Source organism: Cynocephalus volans, chromosome 1 (assembly GCF_027409185.1).
Source record: "Cynocephalus volans isolate mCynVol1 chromosome 1, mCynVol1.pri, whole genome shotgun sequence".
Lineage (NCBI taxonomy): Eukaryota > Metazoa > Chordata > Mammalia > Dermoptera > Cynocephalidae > Cynocephalus > Cynocephalus volans.
Window position 1 is genome coordinate 25286775 of NC_084460.1, and position 24565 is coordinate 25311339.

The window sequence follows — 24565 nt, forward strand, 5'->3', positions numbered from 1 at the left end:
TCCGCTCCATCGTTCAGCCATCCCACAGTTCCCTGCTGGCCCTAGTGGTTCCTTCTGCTTTTTCCAGTGTCTGCTAAGGTTCCCTAGGGTGGGGTCTGAAGCCCCTCCTGTGCACTGCCATGCTGCCCTGGGCTTGCTCTCATGGAAGCCCATCCCACGGTGTGCTGTAAGGAACGAGTCTGTCTCCCGACCCAGAACGTGAGCACACTAGGCACGGGACCAAGTCTTGCTCCACGCTGTGCCCCAGGGCCTGAGATAGTGGGCCCTCCATGACTGTCAGGTGAGCACTGATGACTGGTTAAGTCAACCATGACATATCACTCCAGTGGACCATTGCTTGGCTGTTAATCATTTGTGGCAGCTATAAAACAATATGGAAAAGGCTGCAGATAAAATATTAAGGGTACCAAATGACACAATGTGAAAAAAATGATAATCTAAGAAAAAGACAGTAAAGAACTGCAAATATTAACAATAGTTGTCTTTGGATCATAGATTCTGGGGATATTTTTTCTTCATTTTCCTTTGTGAACTGCTGACTTTAATTAATAAGAATTATGCATAATGAAATTATTATGTTAAGAAAGGAAATATCATAGACACCAGGGATTGGGAGGAGTCTGTGGTTTTTACCTTGAGGTGGACGTCGTCCATCAGGGCCAAGAGAAATGTGTAGAGGTTCCCCAGGAAGAGTGCAAAGATGCGTCCCAGCTGCCACTTCAGTCCGATGCGTGGGTGGTAATTTTCCAGGGCAGCGATGGTTTCAAATAGAGGGGGACAAAACATCCCAAGCAGGGACATCACAATCTCTACCTGAGAAATCAGGAAAGCCTAGGTTACCTGTGTTATCAATATTATTACTTCCTTGGCCATTAACCCTGCATTCCTGGTGCTCATGCATCTCTATCTCTCTGCTGCCTCTTCCTCTATCCCTGGAGTTACCTTGGGGTCTCCACAACTTGCTATGTGACCCTGGTTAAGGCATCAGCATGTGCCCGCACATCATAACTGCTCTGCAACTGGTTGCTGTCATGATTATTTGCTATTAGTGTTGATAAAAATAGCAAACTTTCTTTGAGTGGCAAATGAGTTAACACAAGTGGCAGTCCTTTGCATTATGGAGAAGTCATAGGCTAGGTAGGAGTCACCATGGTAACCCTCATCTCAAGAGCATGGGAGACAGGAAGCTCAGATCGCAGAAGGGAGCCAACACTGGAGTTAGGAGTGTGGTTAAGAGTATGGCATTTACACTGTGTAACGTTGAATATACTAATTATCTTGATTTGAGCATCACATATTGCACACAGGTATTGATATTCAATGCTATATCCCACAGATATGTACAATCAATAATGTTTCAAAAAAAAAAAAAGAATATGGCATTTGGAGTCCACTGTCTGGGTTCAAGCCCCAGCTCTATCACTTTCTGGCTTTGGAACTGAGGAAAAGTCACATAAGTTCTCTCAGCTTCTTGTTTCTTCATGTATAAAGTGGTGATGACAGTCCTTGTTGTGAGAGTAAGAAGAGATAATTAACATAAATCTACTAGCTCACTGCCTGGTAAATGGTAAGCACTCAATTTCGGCTTCAATTTCAGGAGAATCCTGCCTTGTATAACCAAATCTGACCACAGTAGGACATCTCTCTGCAACTAAAACTGCTCACCCAGTGGAAAGTAAATCCCTGAACTGTTCACTAAATTGCAAGTTGGTTTACCCTTCTGGGCTGGTCTTGACTCTCCCATACTCTCTCGCTCCAACCCTTGCCCTGGCTTCTCATCACCTCCATACCTGCTCTTGCAGTTCTTCTCACCCGGAGAACCATCACACCACCACATCCACCACTGCCCCTCTTTACAGATGTGTCATTCCTGCCCTTCGCCACAAAATTCCCCTTCCTCTCCAGCTCTAATGGACATTTACACCTGCAACACATCTGCAATCCCAAACATCTTATTTGATCACATTATTCCTGCCTACTATTGTTTGTGTTTTGGTTTATTCTTGTTAAGCCTGCTTCCTAAGGAAATTGCAATCCCCTTAAGGGCAGAATCCATCTTGGACATCTTTTGTTTCCCTCTCACAGCTTAGTGACCCAGTAATGGCTTCATGGAAGGGATTTTGTTTCCCTCTGACTCTATTCTGCAGTTCTCCCACCCTACAGAGGGGACCCCAGCATTCTTGTCTTTCCCATCTTCTAAACTCATTCTAGCCAAGTCAGGAACTCCATGGGACCTCCAATCCACTGTTGGGAATGCCTGAGTTTATGTCCAGCCGCACTGATCCAGGGTGGGTTAGAGGTAAGCTTAGACAATCAGGTACGTCCATGGAGCAACTTGAAGCCAGACAGGTTCTGGGTCCTAATCCTGACTCCACTGCTAACAAGCTGTGTATCTTAACTATTCTGGGCCTCAGATACTTTATGCAAAACTAGGAATAATGATGCCTACTCTGCCAGTATGCTATGAGGCATAAGTAAAATAATACACATACAGTGCCAGGCCCATTGTGGGTATTCAATTTTCTCCTTTGTCCTTCCTCCATCTGGCATTTATCGAGTACCTACTATGTGTGAATTGCTTTGCTAAATTCTGGAGATACAACAAAGAATAAAAAAAGAGGTGGACATAAATAATTACACAGCTAGTTAATAATCACAAAGGTAAAAAATGTTATAAAGGGTAAGTACATAAAGTGTGTAATAGAAATAAGAAAATAACATTTAAGCTCAGACCTGAAATTATTCAAGTGAGATGGGAGTGTGAGGAAGAAGGCGTTTCAGTAGAAGACAGAGTGCCCACGTGGCTGCAGCTTAGTGAGGAGGAGGAAGCATGACTTTGGTGTGGCTGGGAGGTAAGTCAGGGAAAGCCATTTAGGACTTCATCCTAAGAGTAAATAATTTTTTTTAATTAAAAATTTTTTTCTAACCCAATAACGGTTTTAATGGTGAATGGATCTTCATACTACTAATAATAATTTACAGTTCTGGGAAGATGATCGTCTTAGTCTATTTCTGTTGCTTATAATAGAATACCTGAAACTGGGTGATTTATAAAGAAAATAAAATATATTGCTTACAGTTTCTGAGGCTGGGGAGTCCAAAGTCCAGGGAACACATCTGGTGAAGGCCTTGGTGGTGGTGACAGTAACCCAGGGGTCTCACAGGGCAGAAAATGGTGGAGCAGAGAGAGACTAATAACCTCTCATGTGCTCTTCTTTTAAAGCCCTCAGAACCACACCCCTGACCACCATTATTAATCCATTCACTACAGCATGGTCCTGCAGTCTAATCACCTCTTCAAGGCCCCACCTTTCAATTACCATAATAGGATTTCCCACCCTCAACAGTTTGGGAATTAAGCTTCTAATATATGAACTTTGGGGGACACAACTCAATCAATCCACAGCAATGATGGTAGCCACAACATAAGTTTTGAATCTCCCTGAACTCCCATGTAAGGCTAGACAGAGCAACTAAACAACCCTAAAAACCCATAGACAACAAAACTAGGTGAAGCAGTGTCCACCTGAATCCTAAAATACAAGTGGGTAGGAACAAACTACTAACAGCCCCAAGATCTGATGGAATTAAAAGTCTGTATAGAGAAAGCCAAGAGAATCAATGGAGTGTTCAATGAATTTGAGAACAAGAGAATGTTAACATAGCCAATAAACAGTTAATGAAAAGCACAATGGATCAATCTGAGAACAGCAACTGAAACTGTGAGCAACTTTACTCAGTCCAATAATGGGTGAGTGTAAGGTAGTTCTTGGTTAATTTGGAAATGGGCTGAAACATCTTGTGCCACTTCAGTTCTTGAAATTGACCAGTCAATCTCCCTTGCCAGACAGGGACCAACTTTAAGGTGAATATTCCTTCTAAATATTAAAAAAACTCAGACATGGGGTAACAGAATTCTATGAAGAATTAGAAATTAAGGGAAAAACCACATTAAAGTTGAAGAATAACTGAAAGGATCACAATAAAAATAAATATAATGATAATGACAAGAGAAGAAAAAGAGGAGAATTTTAAAAATAAAAAATAAATGAAGAAACACATTAGCAGAATTTGAGATAAAATAAGGTATTTTGAAGATAGGCAAAGAAGATTCAACATAAGGGTAATAGGAGTTCCTGAAGAAGAAAACCAAATAAAGGAACACAACAAATTTAAAAAAATATACTTCAATAAATCTTTTCTTAAACTGAAACACAAGATTTGAATTAGCCTAAAATTAAAAAAAATATTTGGAAAGAACACACTGTGTACCTGAGAATATCATCCATCCAGAATGACCAACACCAAGAAATATTCTAGTAAAGTTAATGGAGTTTAAAAAAAAAAAGGAAAGTAAATTCTCTGGGCATGCATGCAAAAAGAGCAACTGATTTTTAAGAGAAAGAAAATTAGAATATTATCAGACTTTTGAAATAAATGCTTTATGCCAAAAGAAAGTGGAGTTATGTATTTAAGACACTCAAGGAAATAAAATGTGAGCCAAGGATTTCATATCCAGTAAAACTGACTTTTAATTATAAAGAGCACAAACTGTATGATGTGCAAGTACTCAAGGAATATTATTTGCATGAACACTTCCTAAAGCTCTCTTAGAATAAAATAAAAACAAAATAAAATAAATAAAATGGAACTCTCAGAATAGAATAGAAAACCATCAACATAAGGGCTAATGGTGACCATTAAACACGGTATGTGCCACATAATGATGTTTCAGTCGATGATGAATTGTATATAGATGGTGATCAGTATGGCCACAGTGTGTGGTAGGCTATACCATCTGGTTTTGTGTAAGCACATTCTGTGATGTTCACACAACAATGATAGTACCTAACAATGCATTTCTCAAAACATATTCCTGTTGTTAAGTGATGCATAGCTGTGTATAGCTACTTGTAGAACTAAAAATAAATGAGGGTTAAAAGGGAGAGAATGTAATATATAATAACTACATGCTGTGAAGATGTGTTATGGATGAATGTTTGTGTCCCCCCAAAAAGTCATATGTTGAAACTCTACCCCACAACGTGATGGTATTAGGAGGTGGGACCTTTGGGAGATAATTAGGATTAGATAAATTCTTGAGGGCTGAGACTTTATGAATGGGTTTAGTGCCCCTATAAGAGTCCCAAAAGAGCTTGTTTATCTCTGCTCTCTACCACATGAAGATAGGGGAGAAGCTGGCAGCCTGCGGTCTGGAAGAAGGCTCTCACCAGAACCTCATCATGCTGGCACCTTAATCTTGGACTTCCTAGCCTCCAGAACAGTGAAAAATAAATTTCTGTTGTTTATAAGCCACCCAGTTCATGGTATTCTGTTATAGCAGCCCAAATGGACTAAGACATGATGTACCATACAAATGTAAAAAATGGGGGGTGGGAGAAAGCACATGCAAACATTTTTTCTAACATTGTTTTTAGTAATAATATTTGTGGTGGTGTTGGCATGGTTATTCTGAGGTTGTCATGTATGTAATGTGGGATAAAAAAATGGGTAATTATATTCTAATTTTCTCATCCTCAAAGTTCCAGAGACCAGGATTCCTGGTGAATCTTCTATGACACTTTCCATATTTTTCTGTTCTTTGTAGATGTTTTCATGTTTGTCATTTATTTCTTTACACATGGCAAACATCACTGTTTTATCTCTGATACCCCACTCTCCTAACTCTGTGCAAATCTATTTTTGTTGTCTTTGGTTTCTTTCAGGCAGGTTGCCTTATTTTCTTGTATACCAGGTAAACTTCGACTTCTTTCTGGCCAAGACCTTTAAAAATTATTCATGGAGTTCTTTGAAGCCTAGATAGGTATGCTCTGCGTCAGAGAGGTTCTGCGTTTGGTTCTGCCAGATGCCTGGTGCTCTACTATCCATACCACTTCACACCAAAGTTAAGGTTTGAGAGTCCCAGGTATGTCTGCTCACTGGAAGATCTGAGGCCACAAGCCTCTGGGGACAGCATTTTTTCCTTCTCTTTTCCACTTCCAGCCTTTGCAGGGCCAAATTTGTCCTCTCAGTTGTTACTGGAGGTGGTGGTTTAGATCAGGTTCACACATACCCTGAAGGCTTTAATCCCGTGGCGGGGTGTGCAGGTCAGTTTGGGGACAGTAACCCACAAGATTCCCCCTTCCTCCTAATCTGGATAAATCCTGGTCCAGAAACTTTGTCTCTTTATTCTTCATGGACTGAATTGTGCCCCTCAAAGTTCATAAGTTGAAGCCCTAACCACCAGTGTGACTGTATTTGGAGATAGGGTCTTTAAGGAGGTAATTAAGGTTAAATGAGGTCATAAGTGTAGGACCCTAATCCAACAGGACTGGTGTCCTTAAAAGAGGACACCAGAGATCTCTCTTTCTCTACACACACGCACAGAAGAAAGGCCATGGGAAGACACAGAGAGAAAACAGCATCTGCAAGCCAAGGGGAGAGGCCTTAGGAGAAGCCAAACCTGACAACACTTTGACCTTGGACTTCCAGCCTCCAGAACTATGAGAAAATAAATTTGTTTTCTAAGTTACCCAGTCTGAAGTACTGTCTGGCTACAACAAGGGCTACTGCAAGGCTAATGTCACGAATCCTGCTCACAGTGCCAATTGTCTAGCTCTTAATCCTGTTCATGACACCAATTGTAAAGCTAGGCGACCATGCCAGTTGTCGGGCTCTTTTACCTGCTGGTAATCCTGCACCGACTGGGCTGATTGTCGAGCTAGACCTGGGTCTTGGAGCTACCAGACCCCTCAAACCCATTCAAAGACTGGGTCACAAACCCTTCATATGTCAGGCTGGGTCACCAGACCCCACACACACCAGGCTGGGTCACCAGACCCCTTCATGCAGGTCTCTGAGTTAGGTAACCGGCCACAGGGTCCTCGGAAGCTGCAGGTCTGGAAAAACATGTCCACGCAGGGCAGGGCGCCCAACGCAGTAAAGACCAGCCAAAGTGGCGCCGCCCACCCACACAATGTTTTCCGAACCACCCTGAACTGGCTCTGAGGTGAGGGGAGCCTGACCAAATTGTTCCATTATCCCAACAAGTACTTTGTTATGGCAGCCTGAATGGGGAAAAAAACCAAACTTTTTCATTCTATACTCCCAGCACTCTCAACACTTTATTTCCAGAACACTTCTGACACCAGACAGGTCGGTTTTTTACCCCACACAAACCAATACTCTGACACCAGCAGGGTGACCTAAAATTAATTCACTTCTGACACTCATTAGAGTTAGCACAGATTCTACAGGTTAGGGGCTCAGTCACACAAGACTGACCCCCACTTCAGATGCTAATCACAAGTATTAGGTTCCCAGCCTACCCACAACTTCTTTCCTACTTGGATATAAATCAGAAGTTTTCACAACTCTTTTCACAGGTTTGATCATCTTCTAGAGTGGCTCATAGAATTCAGGAAAACGGTGTTAACTACTAGATTACCAGTTTATTACAAAGGATATAAGTCAGGGACAGCCAGATGAGAGAGATGCAAAGGACAGGGTATCGGGGAAGTGCGTAGGGCTTCCATGCCCTCTCTGGGCACACCAGCCTCCACGTGTTCAGCAACCTGGAAGCTCTTTGAACCCTGTACATTCAGATTTTTATGGAAAGTCCATTATGTAGTCATGATTGATCAAATCGTTGGCCATTGGTGATCAACTCAACCCTCAGCCCCTCTCTCCTCCTGGAGGTAAGAGGGTGGGGCTGAAAATTGCAACCTTTTAATCACTTGGTTTGCTCCCCTGGTAACCAGCCCCCATCCTAAGGCTATCCAGGAGACCCAAACACCAGTAATTCATTAGCATATGAAAAACCGCAGTCATTTTGGAGATTCCAAGGATTTTAGGGGCAGTGTGCCAGGAAACGGGGAGAAGACCATAATATATATTTCTTATTATATCACAATGACACAGTCAGCCCTAGCAGCCTAAGACACTGGCTCACAGTGGAATAGAACTAGAGCACATGTAGAAGAGTTTGAAAAGTCAGCAGTGCCTTCAGGGCATTGATACTCCGCTTGTATTTCCCGCAGGCTTTCACTTAAAATTGGCCTTGGCAGTCTCCTACTGCATTGTCAGATCCTCAGTGTTTTCAGGGTATGCTTTTTCTTTAAACCAGCATTTTCAGTGCTTTTAATTGGTTACTTGATCCAAGTAACCTAGGCCACCATTAGCAGAAACCACCAGAAACCTTTCTGTGTCCTGATGTTTTAGATGAGTTCATTGTAAATAGCTGTAGCTTTAAAACAATTCACTATTACTATTATTATTATTGTCTTTAAACTGTAGCATTAAATCCATCTACATGGACTGTAACCACTGTTATATTTAGATTTAAATCTGATTTTGTGCTTTATATTTGTCCTACCAGTCCTGTATTTCTTTTTCTATCCTTTCTTGCTTCGTTAGGGGAGATAGATTCTTTCCTATTATTTGATTTATTTAGCTCATAATTCTGTGGGGCAGCATTTTTTTCTAGGCTAGCTGGGTGGCTCCTGTGCTGGCCTCACCTGGACTCACTCATGTATCTGTGGTCAGCTGATGGTTGATGACTTCATTCACATGTCTGTGGTTGACGGGCTGAGGCAGGAAGTTAGAGACAAGAGTGGAAGGAGAAAACCTGGTTATTTGCAAGTGGGAAAACTGGTTCCCGGAGGACTTAGGAATGCATATGTGCAAAAGTGGCCTCAGGCACAAAGACAATTCCAGACAGGGACCCACCCCCCCAACCACCTTGGGTGCCATTCGGTTGGACCAGTGAACTCCCACCAGCTAGGGTGCCAGTCACTTTAACCACTAGGACAGAGACTACACTCAGGGCTCAACCAATGACCAAATGACACATCCAGCTAAGAGGACTTTAAACCCCCCCAGGAGTGTAACTGTCAGGGCTCTTGAGCCACCCTCCTGCTTGAGCCCATTCCATCCTCCAGAGTGTATTCTAAATATTTCACTTTGCTAAATAAAACTGTCTTTTGTTTTTCACCTCTGGTGTGTCCAATTCTTTATTTAAGACACCAGGAACCTGGATTTAGTCAGTGGAACCTGGAATTTCCTTTAACATGGCTATCAGCTAGGGTGATGAGATAACTGGACTGTGTCTCTCACATTCAGCAAGCTAGCTGGAGATTGTTCACGTGATGGGGTCTCAGGGTTCCCAAGAGCAGCAAAAGAGCAAGTCCTAATACACAAGCGCTTTTCAAGTCTCTGCTTGTTTCATGGTTGCTGTTGTCCCATTAGCTAAAACAAGTCAGATGGCCAAGCCAAGCTGGATTCAAGGGATGGAGAAACAGATCCCGCCACTTTGCAAAGGAATGTGCATACAAGGATAGGGAGAATTTGTAGCCATTTTCACAAACTACCACAGATGTCAAATTCCCAAAAGAGACTTATGGATTCAACACAATCACAATAAAACCTTAATGTGCTTTATTGTGGATCTCATTGAGAGAACTCATTCTACCAGATATCAAGACATACTATAAAGCCGTAGTATATCAGTGTGTTTTTAGTGCAGGAACAGACAAATAGACCAATGGAATAGAAAAGAGAGCCCAGAATCACACCCATACATTCATAGACATTTGATTTATGATGTATGGCACTGCAGAGCTGTGAGGAAAGAATCACCTTTTTAATAACTGATGTTGAACAATTGGCTATCCAGTTGACTGACATGCTAATTATAATCCATCTTTATCTATTTACAAAAGCCAGTTCCCAAAGTCTGATAAAAGGTGACTCTTTGTTCAAGATGCTCATGCTACTTGACTGGAAAGGGATATAATTTCGCTTTTTAAAACAAGTCCTGCAATCTAGACTTTCAATAATTCAGCTGAATGACACAGGAACCAGCAATTTCAGTTTTTGCCCCCAATCTTCACCTCACTGGAGATGTCCTTCTTACCTCATTCCTTTCATACCAGCTGACATTCTGCCTTTTGGAGAATTCCTGTGATCGCTTCACCACAAAGTAAATGAGGTACCCACTTCCACACAAACAGCAGATGATGAGAAAGTTGGCCAGGACACGAAGAAATCTTGTCAGATGGATATTTTCTTCTTTATTACTCTCTTGTTCGTCCACTATTGATTCCTTAATGTGTAAAAACGAGATGTGAACAACGTCAGGCCAGGAACCAACAGAAACCATGGTCGTTGTGTCCCTGAGAATACTACTTCTTATATTTCCATAAATGAAATTATGCAGAAGGAGTGATGTAACGCAGGGGCCTTGTGCCCTGTGGGGAACTAGTTATTTTCTTTAAGAAAATATATTTTGTTGTCATTGTTATTTTGGCACATATAACAAGAGAAACAGGTTTATTGAATACTTACTATGTGCTAGGTGTGGTACTAAATGCTTTCCATGCATTATTCCTCTTAATCCTAACAACAGACCAACAGAGCAGTTATTATCACTACTTACATTACAGAACCTGAGGCCCAGAGAGATTTCAGTAACTTTCTGATTGGGATTGTTTTAAACCTATAGATCAAATAGGTTCAAATAGGGCCGACCCCGTGGCTCACTCGGGAGAGTGCAGCGCTCCCGCCGCGGGTTCGGATCCTACATAGGGATGGCCAGTGTGCTCACTGGCTGAGCACGGTGCGGGCAACACCAAGCCAAGGGTTACGATCCCCTTACTGGTCACAAAAAAGGAAAAAAAAAAAAAAAATCCCAAATAGATTCAAATAGAATCTTAACAAAATTGAACCTTCTAATTTGGGGGCTGGCAAGTTTTTTCTATAAAAAGCTAAATAGTAGATATTGTTGGCTTTGCAGGCCATATGGTCTCTCACAATTACTCAACTATGCCATTGTAGCGTGAAAGCAACCATAGACAATACGTAAGTAAATGGGCATGACTTTGTTTCAATAAAATTTTATTTACAAAAGTAGGCAGCAGGCTGGATTAATAGTTTAAACCAGGCAATAGTTTGCTAACCCCTGTTCTAATCCATGAGCATGGTATATATCTGCATTTCTTTCTTTCAGCAATGTTTTGTACTTTTCATATAGTGGTGTTATATATTTTTTTGGTTCAATTTATTCCTAGGAATTTTATGTTTTTTTGAGACTATTGTAAATGGAATTAAAAAATATTTTCTAATTGTTTTCTTCTAGTATATAAAAATACAACTGATTTTTTTATTATTAACTTTGTGTCCTGCATCAGTAACTCTCCACAAAGACACAAATAGTAAGTGGCAGAGCTACAATGGAACATTAGATCTCCTGGACACCAAAGTACCAAGGAAGAGACTTTTCCAACCAATTATCAGTTACTGTGTTCAGGTTCAGGTTTAACTAACTCATTAGGCAGTCAATATATGTTAGCACATAATTACCAAAACATCTGCCCTGTTATATAAGTGTATTACCTCTGTTTTGAATAGACTCAGAGGAGAAGGCTTTCTCCTCCTCAGATGTTCAAAGTGCTTGATAGGCATTGACCTTCTTTGCCCCTCTCTGGTAGGTCTGGAGGAAGAGTCAACCCACCCATCCGCCCCTGCCCTGGCCTTGGATGCAGATGGCCATAAGCTCCCCATAGCAGTGAGAAGGAGAAGCAGAGGAGAACTGAGTCAGCTCCCTGCTCCACCCACTGCCAAGCCGACAGGACACTGGGGCTCATGAAACCCACGCAGTGAGTTGCCTGAGCCCTTAGGTGGGTGTCCCTGACATCTGTACGCATCAGTCAGTGGGCAGCAGCCCACTCTTCGTCCCAAGAAGGGCTGGGAGAGAGATGAGGGAAGAAGAAAAGACAACCAAGCACAGTTGTGGTATAAATGTGACTTCTGCTAGGTTCTGGGGGAAAGAAAGTCTGATGATCAGGCAGGAGAAACACTGAAGCATCAAGAACTTGGGATGGCTTTTATAGTGATGGGGGAAAAATATGATGTGCAGTTCTTTGGTGTCACAGCTGCTACCTTCATTTGTTTGCTTACTGCCTGGTTTGTTATTTTATATGAACCACAGTTCTGCAGGCCACCTCAAATTTCTTTCGTGAACAAATAAATGAGAAAACTACACGTGGATTATAAGAAACATAGGATTTAGTCCTTTATTCCCACACTTCCTAACTAGGGTTCTCAACTCTTTCTGGGTGTTCTAATCACTTGGGAGAGCATTTAAAAAACCAATGCTGGGACCCCACCCTAGACCAATTATATCAGAATCTCTGGGGATGGGGACCAGGATATTTTCAAAGCTCCTTGGTGATTCTAGCATGCAGAAAAGGTTGAGAGTTGCTGTCCCAAATGAGGTTTTCCACTTCCTCCAGGAGAAAGTTGTTCCATGAGCAAACAAGCAGGACCAGATCCCAGCATCAGGATTTTCTGCCATATTAAGTACTTATCTTTATTTTGTGGCAGCAGGGTGGTATGGGGATCTGAACCCCTGACCTTGGTGTTATAACATCATGCTCTAACCAACTGAGCTAAATGGCTTGCCCCTCTCTGCCATATTAAGAAACAGATGGTGGGTACCAGCTACGAGCATTCTTCTGGAAGGCTTGAGAGCTGGGCTTGTGCTTCCAGTAAAGCTCTTTCCACAGATTATTTAGTGATCTTATTTCCTATGCCCCACTTGGGATATGTCTCCCAGTGACTGGAGGGACCCAGAGATCCCCCAGAAAGTGGGAACTGCCCTGGGGTAACTACCTTGAAGCTGGTGGTGATGGAGGCATATTTGTTGTCGGCCGTCTCTGAATTCCCAATCAGGTAGTCCCAGCTGGTGAACATCTTGAAGCTGAATGTGAAGTTGTCACTCTCCCCCTCACCTGTGCTTCCCTGGGTATTGCTGGCCATCCTGCAAAGTACACACCACGTCATTATGCCAGCCCTCTTTCTGCTGTGTCACCCCAAGGGAACCATGGCCTGAGTCAGTCTTGGGCTCAGGTAGCAGATGAACAGGTAGCAAACATCCAACGAGGGAATGAGCCAGGCAGAGACTTGAGCCAAGACAGCTTTGCTGATATCCAGGGCACCTTTCCCCCCCAAATTCAGAGTCCCCTGCATGCGCACATGGTGTCAGTTGGGTAAGAAGGAGTCTGCGGCACACAGGACACTTGACCATTTTTCTCCCCTTACACCTAATTTCCTGTGGCTTGACTCATCCACAAATGCAACTGAGAACTCATTACAGGGACTCTTCTCAAAGAGGAATACTCCTTCTAAGTCATCTATTTTCTTGGACTGAACACATATTTTTTACTGACATAAAACCTGGTGGCTGATACCGCGATCAAGCAAGCTTGGTTGAAAGTACTTTGGACCTTCCTATTTCATCCCACCTGTCCTCAGCCTCTCCTTGTGCCCCCGGCGTTAATCCCTGTGGCAATCACAGAATTCCAAGCAGGGGCTCTATTAGATATTATGTGGGGTCTTATGCTCCTCCCTAACTCTATCTTACATGTTGGCTTTTTGAATTTACTGTTCCATAGGGCTTAATTAGGTTTTTTTTGGTTCATCGGGAGAGAATTCCATATTCCTATACTTATCTGGGATAATAGCAGGGGAAAAGTAACAACACGAGGGCTAAGAATAAAAACAAGCCTGTCTCCTTGTTTTTTCCCTTTTGCTTGATACAGCTGGGCAGCCAGATATCACTTAGTGGTCACTGTTGAGTGCTGGGCAGGGTTGTGTGAAAGGCAGCACTTTCCCCTGAGATGATGTGATAGAAAGCCAAGCTGGGCCAACCCACTGCCCTTTCAGGGATTCTAACCAGGCTTCCAGAGTGCTCTACTCTGTTCCTGGAGACACAGCTACCCATGTCCTACTGGGAGAAGTGGCCCCTTGTGATCCTGACGAAGGATGAGTGGGTCCTGGTGGTCAAGTTTGTGCAGGAGACTGTGCCTCCCACCACCCCACACCCCCTAGCCATAGCTGATGGGGTCCCCTGACCCTAAAGAAGGCAATTCATGGCTTAGGCCAAGTTTTTTCTTCAGAGAATATGAATTAAGAAGCACAGATACATTCAAAGGCCATTTCTGACAACAGAGACAGGCAGAGTTGGGACCAGAGAGGTTGCCATGGTTAATCACAGCCACATACATTTATTTAGTATAGACTTATTATTTATATCTTATAACATGCAAGCTAGAGTTCTAGAGGCACAAAGAAGTTTTTCTGAGGAAGCTGAACACTGGAGAAAGGCAGAAACAGGTCCTGCAAACCTCCAGCCTTACTTTCCCAGGTACTGTGCTCCCCCTTAAGCCACACCGGCATTTTGACAGTTTGGGGAACACACAAGGATATTTGCTGCCTCGGGACCTTTGCACAAACTCTTCCTTTTTCTAAAATGCTATGCCCCTTTCAGCATGACTTTCAGCATGGCTGGCAGTTTCTAGCCTCATCGAAAGCTGTTTCTATCCCATTTCCCAGAACTTCCCACATTACCTGGTTTATGTCTTTTATACCACATACCACAATCCACATTTGCTTTGTGTATTTGTTTCCTTATTTTCTCTCTAAATGCCTCATGAGAAGTAAGTAGGCATACAGTGGCCAGGGGAGTGAATTGTTTGTGTGAAGAAAAGTCAAAGCCTGTAAAGGTGACAGTCATACTTACGATCTAATGACAATCATCAGGCTGTAGCCGAACACGCTGACCCCCACCATAAAGTAAGCCATAGGCAGCCTGTACCTCAGCCACCCAATGGTCCTCTGGTTGTTGTAGTAGCCGTAGAAGAGAGGGGAATACTTGATGTAGCCCTGTGGGACAGCAAATCCGAATGCTCTGGGTTTGCAAGCTCAGAGCAGATGGTCATCAGACATTTCCATTCTAGCAGGGATTTCTTTCTCGGTTTTACCTGGAGCCTAAGGGGAAGGAGGAAGAGTTCCGGGGGTCCTCGTTCTTTCTTTCACCTCCCCAGTTGCTCCAGGGTCAATCCATGTCTCCCCCTCTTTCCCTTCCTCATTCCCTTTACTTCCCCATTACACAGAGTGCATGGAGATACGGGAGGGAGAGGAGAGTGTCGTTAACATTGGGGACACAAATAGGGAGAAGGGGCACGTGTAAGTGCATGTGTGCCTGGGCCTGCAACACACACGCATGAATAGCTCCAAATCAGTTTTCCCAGTCCATGGGGACTTAATTCAACACATGAGAAGCAGATAAAAGTCTACGAGCTTTCTCAATATCCCAAAACTTCTAAAGACAATTATACAGGATAAGGCTCACAGTCTAACCTGAACTTCAAATTTTGCTTTGTTTTATTTTTGGCTTTTAGGTGTAATTGGCTTTAGGTGCAATTAGGACACTTTTTTGGTGTAATTATTTAGGTGTAATATTAACTTCGATTTTGAACACTTTTTATGTCTTTGCTAAATACAAAATAAGGGATTACTGTTTCATAAATTCAGTTTGTTTTTGGTAGACAGGATGTATCAACAGGGATCTTTGGATGAAATAAGGAATAAAGGAAATCCTTAGTAGTAGTACAGTTGGGCACCCCTGTTCCAAATAATTTGGAAAAATACTCCAACTCACTTTCACATAATTTTGAGGGGTTTCAGTCCTGACTTTGAGAGTGAAGGATGGCAGCAGCAGTGACCTGATGTGGGAGGCCCCATGACCATGACTCCCAGCCTCAGGAACCCCTTGGAGCTGAAGACCAGAGGCATGAGGGTGTGGGAACTCAAAAAGGAGGGGAGGGCATGCCAGGCAGAGGACCATGAGCAAAGGCAGGGAGGCATCGAACGCGTGATACATGCAGGGACTTCTCCCAAACTTGATAATATTGGGGCACTAAAGTGTGAGGTATTAGTCAGACATGGCACTGGAGGGCTAAGGAGCAGCCGGGTCATTAACAGCTCTTTTGTAAACCCAGTTAAGAACATTGGCTTTTATTCCATTTTGAAATGGAAATCAAGAAATATGCAAGATAGGGGAGTGACAGGGTCCAATTTGCATTCTAGAAAGATCACTCTAACAGCAGAAGGAATGGAGATTTTAGGAACTCAGCCAAGGCAGGGAGGAGAGGTAGAAGATTCTGACAGTCATGTTGGTAAAATGAGGGTATTATTCGAAGTAGAGGTAAGTGGGATGGAGAAAAGCACTGTGCCAAGTGCTGGGATCCCATTTGCTTAAAGACTCAGTTTTCAATAATTAAATGCTCTATTTCACACTTACCAATGCAATATTTAGGCCTCACAATCACAAAATGGGAGTGCATTGGCATGTTTGCAATAGCACCTCAAAACCCCATAGATGGAAAAGTCCGTGGCATTTTATTCTTCAGCCTGGATATTCACTGATTTTCTTCCTCCTTGGATATTCATCAATTCCCATTCCCAAGTGGAATAAAATCCAGTGTTCTTAATTGGGTTTACAAAAGAATCAAGAAATATTCAGTAGGTGGGCTCAGATTTAGTGACTGATTGGATGAGGGGGGTGGTGGCAAGAAGGAGGGAGAAGTGTAGGATGACTTTCAGGTTTCAGACTTAAATGACTGGATGAATGGTGGTTCCAATAAAGGAGACAGGAAAAAGAAACATGGGATTTAACTGGATAGATGCTGAATTTGAGAAGCAGGTAGGGCATTCAGTTGAGGGTGTGAAACCGTGGGAAAGGCTGGAGTGGAGATATATTTACGGTCTTAATGTGGGTCTGGGGAGAGAAAGCAGTGCTGTGAGACCACCTTACACAGAGCTGGCAGAATGAGGGGAGAAGTGACCTCATGGGGAACTCACATCCACCTGAGTGTGTGGCTAGAGAGAGGCGCCCATGAAGGACACCTGGGAGGACTATTGAGAAACATGGTTTCTGAGCTCATTTAGCCTAGCGGTGGGGTCACATATGATGAAAGCACTGGGTTCTCAATAATTAAGTGCAATATTTCACACTTATCCGTGCAATCTTTAGGCCTTACAGTCACAAAATGGAAGTGTATTTGCGTGTCGGCAACACTACCTCAAAATCCCAAAGGACAGAAAAGTCCATGGCTTTTTCTTCCTCAGCCCGAGGCACTGTTTTTCTGGGAATACTTCCATAGGGCATGCCCATCAGTACCTTGTGCAGGAGCAGAATCACACAGGTATAGTGGAGAAAATGCAAACACAGAGACATTCAAGTACTGGGTTAAATACTTTTCTTCTCAGAGCAGGACACACCCATTTCTTCTCTAAGTAACATGAATCACTTTCCTGATTTTAAAAGTAACACACTCATGGTGGAAAATGTAAAAAAGTACGTAAGAGCATTTAAAAAATTACCTGTGATCTCCGCAGCTCAAAGATAGTCACTGCAAGGTATTCATGTATTTCTTTTCAGTTCCTATAACTCAGTTATTTCAGATATATATGTACACACACACACACACACACACACACACACACACACACACATTTAGTCTGGTTAGTTAGCTTAATATTATTTTTTGGCCAGTTCCTTATATCATAAGGTAGTTCTCAAAATAAAATGACTTTGAAGTATCTAATCATTTGTATGTGCCGTAGACTTGCTTAACAAATTCCCTATTGTTATGCATTAGAGTACTTCTAGTTTTTCACACATACGCAATTCTGTTATTAATATATACCCTTATACGTATTCCTACTACGGTTTGAATGTCCCCTCCAAAATTCATGTTGAAATTTAATTGTCATTATAACAGTGTTGAGAAGTGGGACTTTCAGAGGTGATTCGGTTGTGAGGGCTCTGCTTTCATGAATGAATTAATGTCATTATCATGGGAGTGCGTTAGTTATTGCTGGAGTGGGTTTCTGATTAAAAGAATGAGTTTGAACCCCTGTTCTCTCTGTTTCATGTACTTGCCAGATGACACCTTCTGCCACGTTATAACACAGTGTACAATGATGACTCGTGTGGCTAAGATCCAGGGGATAAAGGAGTTTTGCAGAGGTGATCCTGGGACGTGGCATGGGTATTTCCTATGAGTCATTTGCTGATTTCAAAAACAACAGCTGAGAGATTAAGAAAGTGTGCAGAGATTTTGGAACAGTCAAAGGGCTAAGGGTGGAGATAAAAGTTAAGTTTAGGGGTGATAGGAAGATGCTTTGTATCTTTTTGTAGAAGATCGAAAGCCCAGGTTTTTGATTGAGGCCTTGGAATACTTTACTCTGAGGGTTAAGTTAAACAAAAATATAGACCAATCCTCAAAGGAATTTAATCCTAGTCTCGAGTGAACTAAATTTCTGATTGAATTGAGGTGATCCTGGTTAGTTCTCCTATTGGAAGAATAAGTAAATCTCAATAATTTTTCATATACAATGCCTAGCACTCAGTAAAAAACAGGCAGTTATAAGGGAAGACAAGACTTGATCAAAAACCAAGAGAAAAATTAAGCAATAGAAACAAATTCACAGGAAGTCCAGAAAGGGAGTTGTCAGTCATGAACTTTAAATAAGTTTCATTGATATTTTTAAGGAATGAAGAAACAAGATGAAGAATTTCAGTAGAAAACCAGAAACTATAAATCAATCAAATGGAAGTTACAGAACTGAAAAATGCAGTTATTGAAATTATAGACTCAGTGGACAGATTAGCTAAAAGGAGAGTGGCTGATTTAAAATATAGAATTAAAAATATATCCAGACTTAAACAAATAGAGAAAAATACAAAAAAAATCAAATTAAACATAAAGGATACATGAAAATATAGAAATAAGAATATACATATTTGTAGTCACAGAAGGAGAAGAGAGAGAGGGTGGAATAGCACAGACACAGCATTTAAAGGGATAATGGCAGAGAATTTTCCAAGTACGATGAAAGACAGTTTAAGACTTAAGAAGTGCTACAAATCCCAAGCAGGATATATACTGCTCTGGATTTTTACTGCTGTGTAACAAATTACCACAAACTTAATGGCTTAAAGCAATGCCCACTTATTAGCTGCAGTTCTGTAGGTCAGAAGTCCAGCGTGGCATGTCTGAATTTTCTGCTCTGGGTGTCACTGTGCTGAAATCAAGGTGTCAGCCAGGGCTAAGGATCTCATCTGGGGTATTGGGTCTTCTTCCAACCTCACTGATTGTTGGCAGAAGTAATTTCCTTGTGGCTGTAGGACTGTCCCTGTTTCCTTGTTGGATGTCAGCTGGTGGCCATACTCAGCCTCTACAGGCCTCCCACATTCCCCATCACATGGCCCTTCCATCTTCAAGCCAGCCACGGTGTGTTAAATCCTCCTCGTATATTAAATATCTCTGACTTCTTCTGCAACCAGCCAGAGAAAACTCTCGGCTTTTAAAGGGTTCATGTGATTAATTAGGTCCCCGCACATAATCTCAGAGTGATATCTCGTCATATTCCCAGGTTCCATCCACACTCAGAGGGGAGGGGATTACAAGATTGAGAGTCACTGAGGGTCTACCTAGATTCTACCTACCATGTATACAACAAACAAACAAACAAACAAACAAACAATGACAACAAAAACTTCATGGGGGGTTTGCGGAGACGTTGGTTAAACAAAGCTGGATTTCAGTTAGGAATAAATTTAAGAGATTGATTGTACGATGTGGTGACTATAGTTAGAAACAGTGTATTGTATACATGAAAACTGCTAAGACAGTAGATTTTAAGTGTTCTTACCACAAATAAATGATAAGTATGTGAGGTAATGCATATGTTAATTAGCTTGATTTAGCCATTCCACAAAGTATGCATAATTCAAAACATCATGTTGTACACCATAAATATATACAATTCACATTTGTCAATTAAAAGAAATAAATTTATTCTTTACCTAAGCACACCACAGGAAGACTTACACAAATTCTTCAAGAGAATAGAAAAAAAAAGAAACATTTCCAAATCACTTTATAAGGCCTGATTTTGATCTTCAAACATGATAAGGACATTATAAGAAAGAATATTTATAGTGCAATTTCTCAGAAATAGATGAAAAAATTCTAAACAAAATGTTAGCAAACCAAAACCTGGTGATACATAAAAAAGTTAATACATAATTACCAAATTGGGTTTATTCTAGGAATGCAATATAGTTTAACATTTGAAAATAAATCAATATAATTTATCATGTAGCAATTTAAAATTTGTATGTACCCAATAATATAGCATCAGTGTATACAGTATATAACAAAAAAATTATAAATAAAGGGAGAAAAAGACAACAATAGCAGGAAATTTATCTCACTCGGCAATTGATAGTTCATACTGACCTAAAATTAGTAAGAATATGGATGATTTGTAAAATGCAAGTAATATATTTGAATCATGCAAAAACTAGAAAAAAGTTAGGAAAATTAACCATGTTCTAGCTAATAAAGCAAGTCTGAATTGATTTTTAAAAAATCAGTTTCATACAGAACATGCTCTATAATCGTTATAAAATCAAGCTTATGGCACGCAGCTAAAATTGTACTGAAATGGAAATTTGTATACTGGTCTTGTGTTGTAGACCTGATAGAGGCCGGTCTCCTCTGCACCTTCCATTCTCTGACTGTTTGCATAGGAATGTCTACTGCATTCATCTTACACCTGTCTGACCATTGTCTATTTATGTTGAGTGCAGATAACATGTCTCTTTAGTTTCACTGGTGAAGCGAAACTGTGCTCAGGGAGCTGTATTTGAGGAGCTATGCTCCCGGAACCTCATCTGCACATGAGCTACTGATTTAGATAATGAGATCCTGAAATTTGAGCTGATGCTGTGCCAGAATGAGATTTTTAGGGGCCCTGGGAAGGGGCAAGTGTATTTTGCGTGTGGGGGAGCTGTAAATGACTGGGGGCCAGAGGGCCAAATGTGGAAAGCAGCCTCTAAGATGACTCACGTCGATCCCTGCTTCCTGGTACTTATCACTGTGAACATTACCCTCCCATTGAGTGTGGGTTGGTTTTAGTGACTCACTTCTGAGGAATAAAATATGGCAGAAGTGATGAAATGTCATTTCTGAGGTTAGGTTATAATTAGATTAGCGGGCTTAGTGTGGTTTCCATGTGGAGAGCTTTCTCTTGCTCTGCCTCTCTCTTGGATTCTCTCCTTCTGGGAGAAGCAATCTGCCACGTTGTAAGCAGACCTATGAGAGGCTCACGTAACAAGAAACTGATGTCTCTGGCCAACAGCCACCGAGGACCTGACCCTTGAGAAGTGCCACATGGGTAAGCTTGGAGGCAGATCTTCCTCAGTTCAGCTTTGAGATAACTGCAACCTTGGGCAAAACCTCAACTGTAGCCTTGGGAGAGACCCAAGCCAGAACTACCCTACTAAGCTGCTTCTGAATTCCTGACCCACAGAAAAGTTAGGACAATAAATGTTTTCAGCAAAAAATGTGAGGAGGTAATTTGTTACACAGCAGTAGATAAGTAATAGAAATTCAAAGAAATTAGAGGGAAAGAAATGATAAACGTAAGAGTAGAAATTAATGATATAGAAAAGGATATGGAAAACCAAGACCTGAATATGAAAGTTTATAGTAGCTTTATTCATAATAGTCCCCAACTGGAAACAACCCAAATGTCCATGAATTGGTGAATGGATAACAAACTACAATATAGAAATTTCATTGTAATATTTCATTTCATTTACCAGTAAAGGAACATACTATTGGTACTTACAACAACGTGGATAAATCTCAAAGACATGGTGCTAAGTGAAAGAGGTTAGACACAAAAAGCTATATAACACATAATCTATTTTTGTGATATTCTGGAAAAGGCAAAACTTTACGAATAGAAATCAGATCACTGGTTGTCAAGGGCTGGGAGTTGGGAGAGGAGATTACTTACAAAGGGGGTACAAAAAATTTTAGGGGGTGATGGAAAAGTTCTATGTCTCTATTCCAGGAATAGTTACCTGTCTATTTGTTAAAACTCATCGATCTGTACACCTAAAATGAGTGAGTTTTACTGTACATAAGTTGTGCCCCCCAAAACCTGAATTAAAAAAAAAAGATATCAGAGTGAATCAGCAAAGCCAAAAGTTGTTTCTTTAATAAAATAATCTAAAGGAGACAAATCTTTGGTATAAATGAGGGGAAAAAAATTACACTGTCATGCAAAAAGGCACATAACTTTGGATGCACCAGTGATTTTAGAAAATAAGAAACCGCTGTATTTAACTTTAAGCCAATATATTTTAAAATATAAGTTGAAATGGAAAGTTTGTGACAGTGATTACATGTGAGGGTTATGTAGGTCATACAACTGGGGAGAAGTAATTAGAGGACTTCAGTGCATATGTGATTTTTTATTTTTAAGCTTGGTAGTGGGCTCATTCATTGTATCTTTTCATGTGTCTGAAATATTTTAGTAGTTGTTTTTAAAGGAAGTATCAATGTGAAGTTTACTGACTGAATGCTGGCTATGTAGACTCTAGAGCAGAGCTTACAAGGTATTTTTAAAATACCTTGTAATGTACACCAGCGATTATGTTAATATACATCAGCAATGATCAATCCTGGCTGCATATTAGAATCATCTGGGGAGCTGTATCAGCCATCTATTACTATAAAACAAATTACCCTAAAATTTAGGGGCTTTAAACAACACACATTAACTATCTCACAGTTTCTGAGGGCCAGCAGTCTGGGTATGGCTTAGCCGGGTGCTCTGCTTCAGTGTCTTTCACAAGGGCTTAAATCAAGGTGTCTGCTGGGGCTTTGGTCTCTTCTAAAGGTCTGACTGGGGAGGCATCTGCTTCCAACTGTATTTGAGTGGCTGTTGGCAAGATTTAGTTACTTGTGGGTTGTTGGACTGAGGGCCTCAGTTTCTTGCCGGCTGTTGTCCAAAGGCTACACTCAGTTCCTGGCCAAGTGGGCCTCTCCAATCTGGCAGATTCGTCAAAGCATGCAAGCCAAGAGAGGAATCAAGAGAGAAAGGCAGCAAGATAGAAACCACAGTCTTTCCCAACCTAACATGTAAGTGACAGCCTATCATTTGTGTTAATTCTATGTGTTAAAAGCAAGTCACCAGGTCTAGCCTATACTCAAGGGGTAGGGAGGGATTATGCAAGGACACAAACACCAGGAGGTGAGTATCAGTGGGGGTTATCTTAGAAATTTGCTTACCACGGGAGCTTTTAAACTAGGTATCCCAACACCACACCCTCAGAGATTCAAATTCAACTGATTGGGGTGAGCCTAGGACCTGGTGTTTTTTAAAAGCTACCCAGGTGACTTTCGCACGCAGGTAGTTGCGGAAGAGAAGTACGTGAACTTGTCATTCAGTAGGGCCTTGCCAGCCAGCTCCTGCAACACAACTGAGCATAACGGGCACCCTCATGTGAGCATCCTGGGTTCTGCAGGCAACTGTCATTAAAGCTGAATGAGACGCTAGTATTTAAAGCTGTTTAATTCCATTAAAATGGCATGGAAGGTTTGTAGCAAAAGGAAGATGAGCATGAGGAGAAGTTCTGTTCAAGTTGCTTAACATTTGAGCACTGCGGCTCTTCTTATCCCTGGACCTTTTGATTCGTCATGGTTGGTCTTAAAACATCCATGAGCCATAGGAATATCTAATCACCTGCTTTATGCTGAAAACCCTTGGGCCCTGAAGTTACTCATGTCTTTGACCAACAGGACACTTCTCCACTCTATTTGCAGTAAATTTGGATGTGTCTGATTTTCATGCAGCCGATTTCCCAACATCCTAACTAAGAAGACTTCTTGTGATAGCCCACATCCTCAACTGCCGTTAGTCAACCGGTCGGCAAGTCTTGTCCGTGCTATTTCTCTCTAATTCTTCTCTTTTAATCCATCCCCATTGATGTTACCCTGATCAAGGACTGAGCTACTGCAACAGGCTCCTAAATGCATTTGCCCCTCGTCCTCTCCCCTGGGGGTTCTCCCCACAACCCAAGGCTCCCCATTTCAGCAAGGCCTCTCTCTTTCTCTCTTTCATTCCTTTTCCCCCTGCTCTACTTCAATATGGCTCTCTCCATCACCTGCCAATCAAATCAAGGTGCAAAGACGGTTCAGATCTTGGCTGCTTCATTGGAGTGCATTAATCACTAAGTTTTCATTGTTTTCGAATAAATGTCCCCCAGATATAAAATATTTATGAATTATACAAAATTTAATATTTCCTTTAATAAAAACTTAGTGTCCTTAGAATTATTCATCTTCCCCACAAGAACCTGGACCACTGTAAAGCAAAATTCCAGATACGTCTCATAGACCTACAGTACTTAAATGTGCTCTCTTCTCATGGAAATACATAAGTCCATGTGGAATAAAAAGCTCCCAGGAAGAGGGCCAAGAGCTCTGTTCAGGTAAATTTTCCCAGTGACTACTGGAGAAGACTTCTCACACTTGCCTCACCACAGAGGGGAGACAAGAATCTTCTGGTCAGCCTCTGACCATATTCTTTCCTTGGGGAGAACCAGACTTGGTGAAGACACATTTGCATACACTTGCCAGAGGTTTAAAATCCTAACTTCTGAGTTGGAGAATGATATTGTCTTAAGAATATGTATAGAACTAAGTGGGCTCATAATCCTTGATTTCCAGGTGTGTACATAAAGGAGTAGAATGACATATTTGTAAGTACACTTTCTAGGTAATATAGGAAAGAATTCAATGATTTTATAAATAATGTATCACTCCTTTGCTCCCTATCGCTATTATAATGCACCGTC

The 24565-nt window shown here is 41.5% G+C and overlaps 1 protein-coding gene across 1 annotated transcript in view; it reads right to left on the reverse strand.

The window, feature by feature from the left end:
• The window catches only part of TMC2 (transmembrane channel like 2), a 72605-nt gene that overhangs the window by 24517 nt on the left and 23523 nt on the right, over positions 1-24565 (reverse strand). The window contains exons 7-11 of the mRNA XM_063086780.1: positions 16922-17020; positions 14579-14721; positions 12670-12817; positions 9914-10102; positions 634-813 (exon numbers count right to left, since the gene is read on the reverse strand). Of these exons, the coding sequence (XP_062942850.1) occupies positions 634-813; positions 9914-10102; positions 12670-12817; positions 14579-14721; positions 16922-17020 (759 nt within the window). The remainder of the gene's footprint in view (positions 1-633; positions 814-9913; positions 10103-12669; positions 12818-14578; positions 14722-16921; positions 17021-24565) is intronic.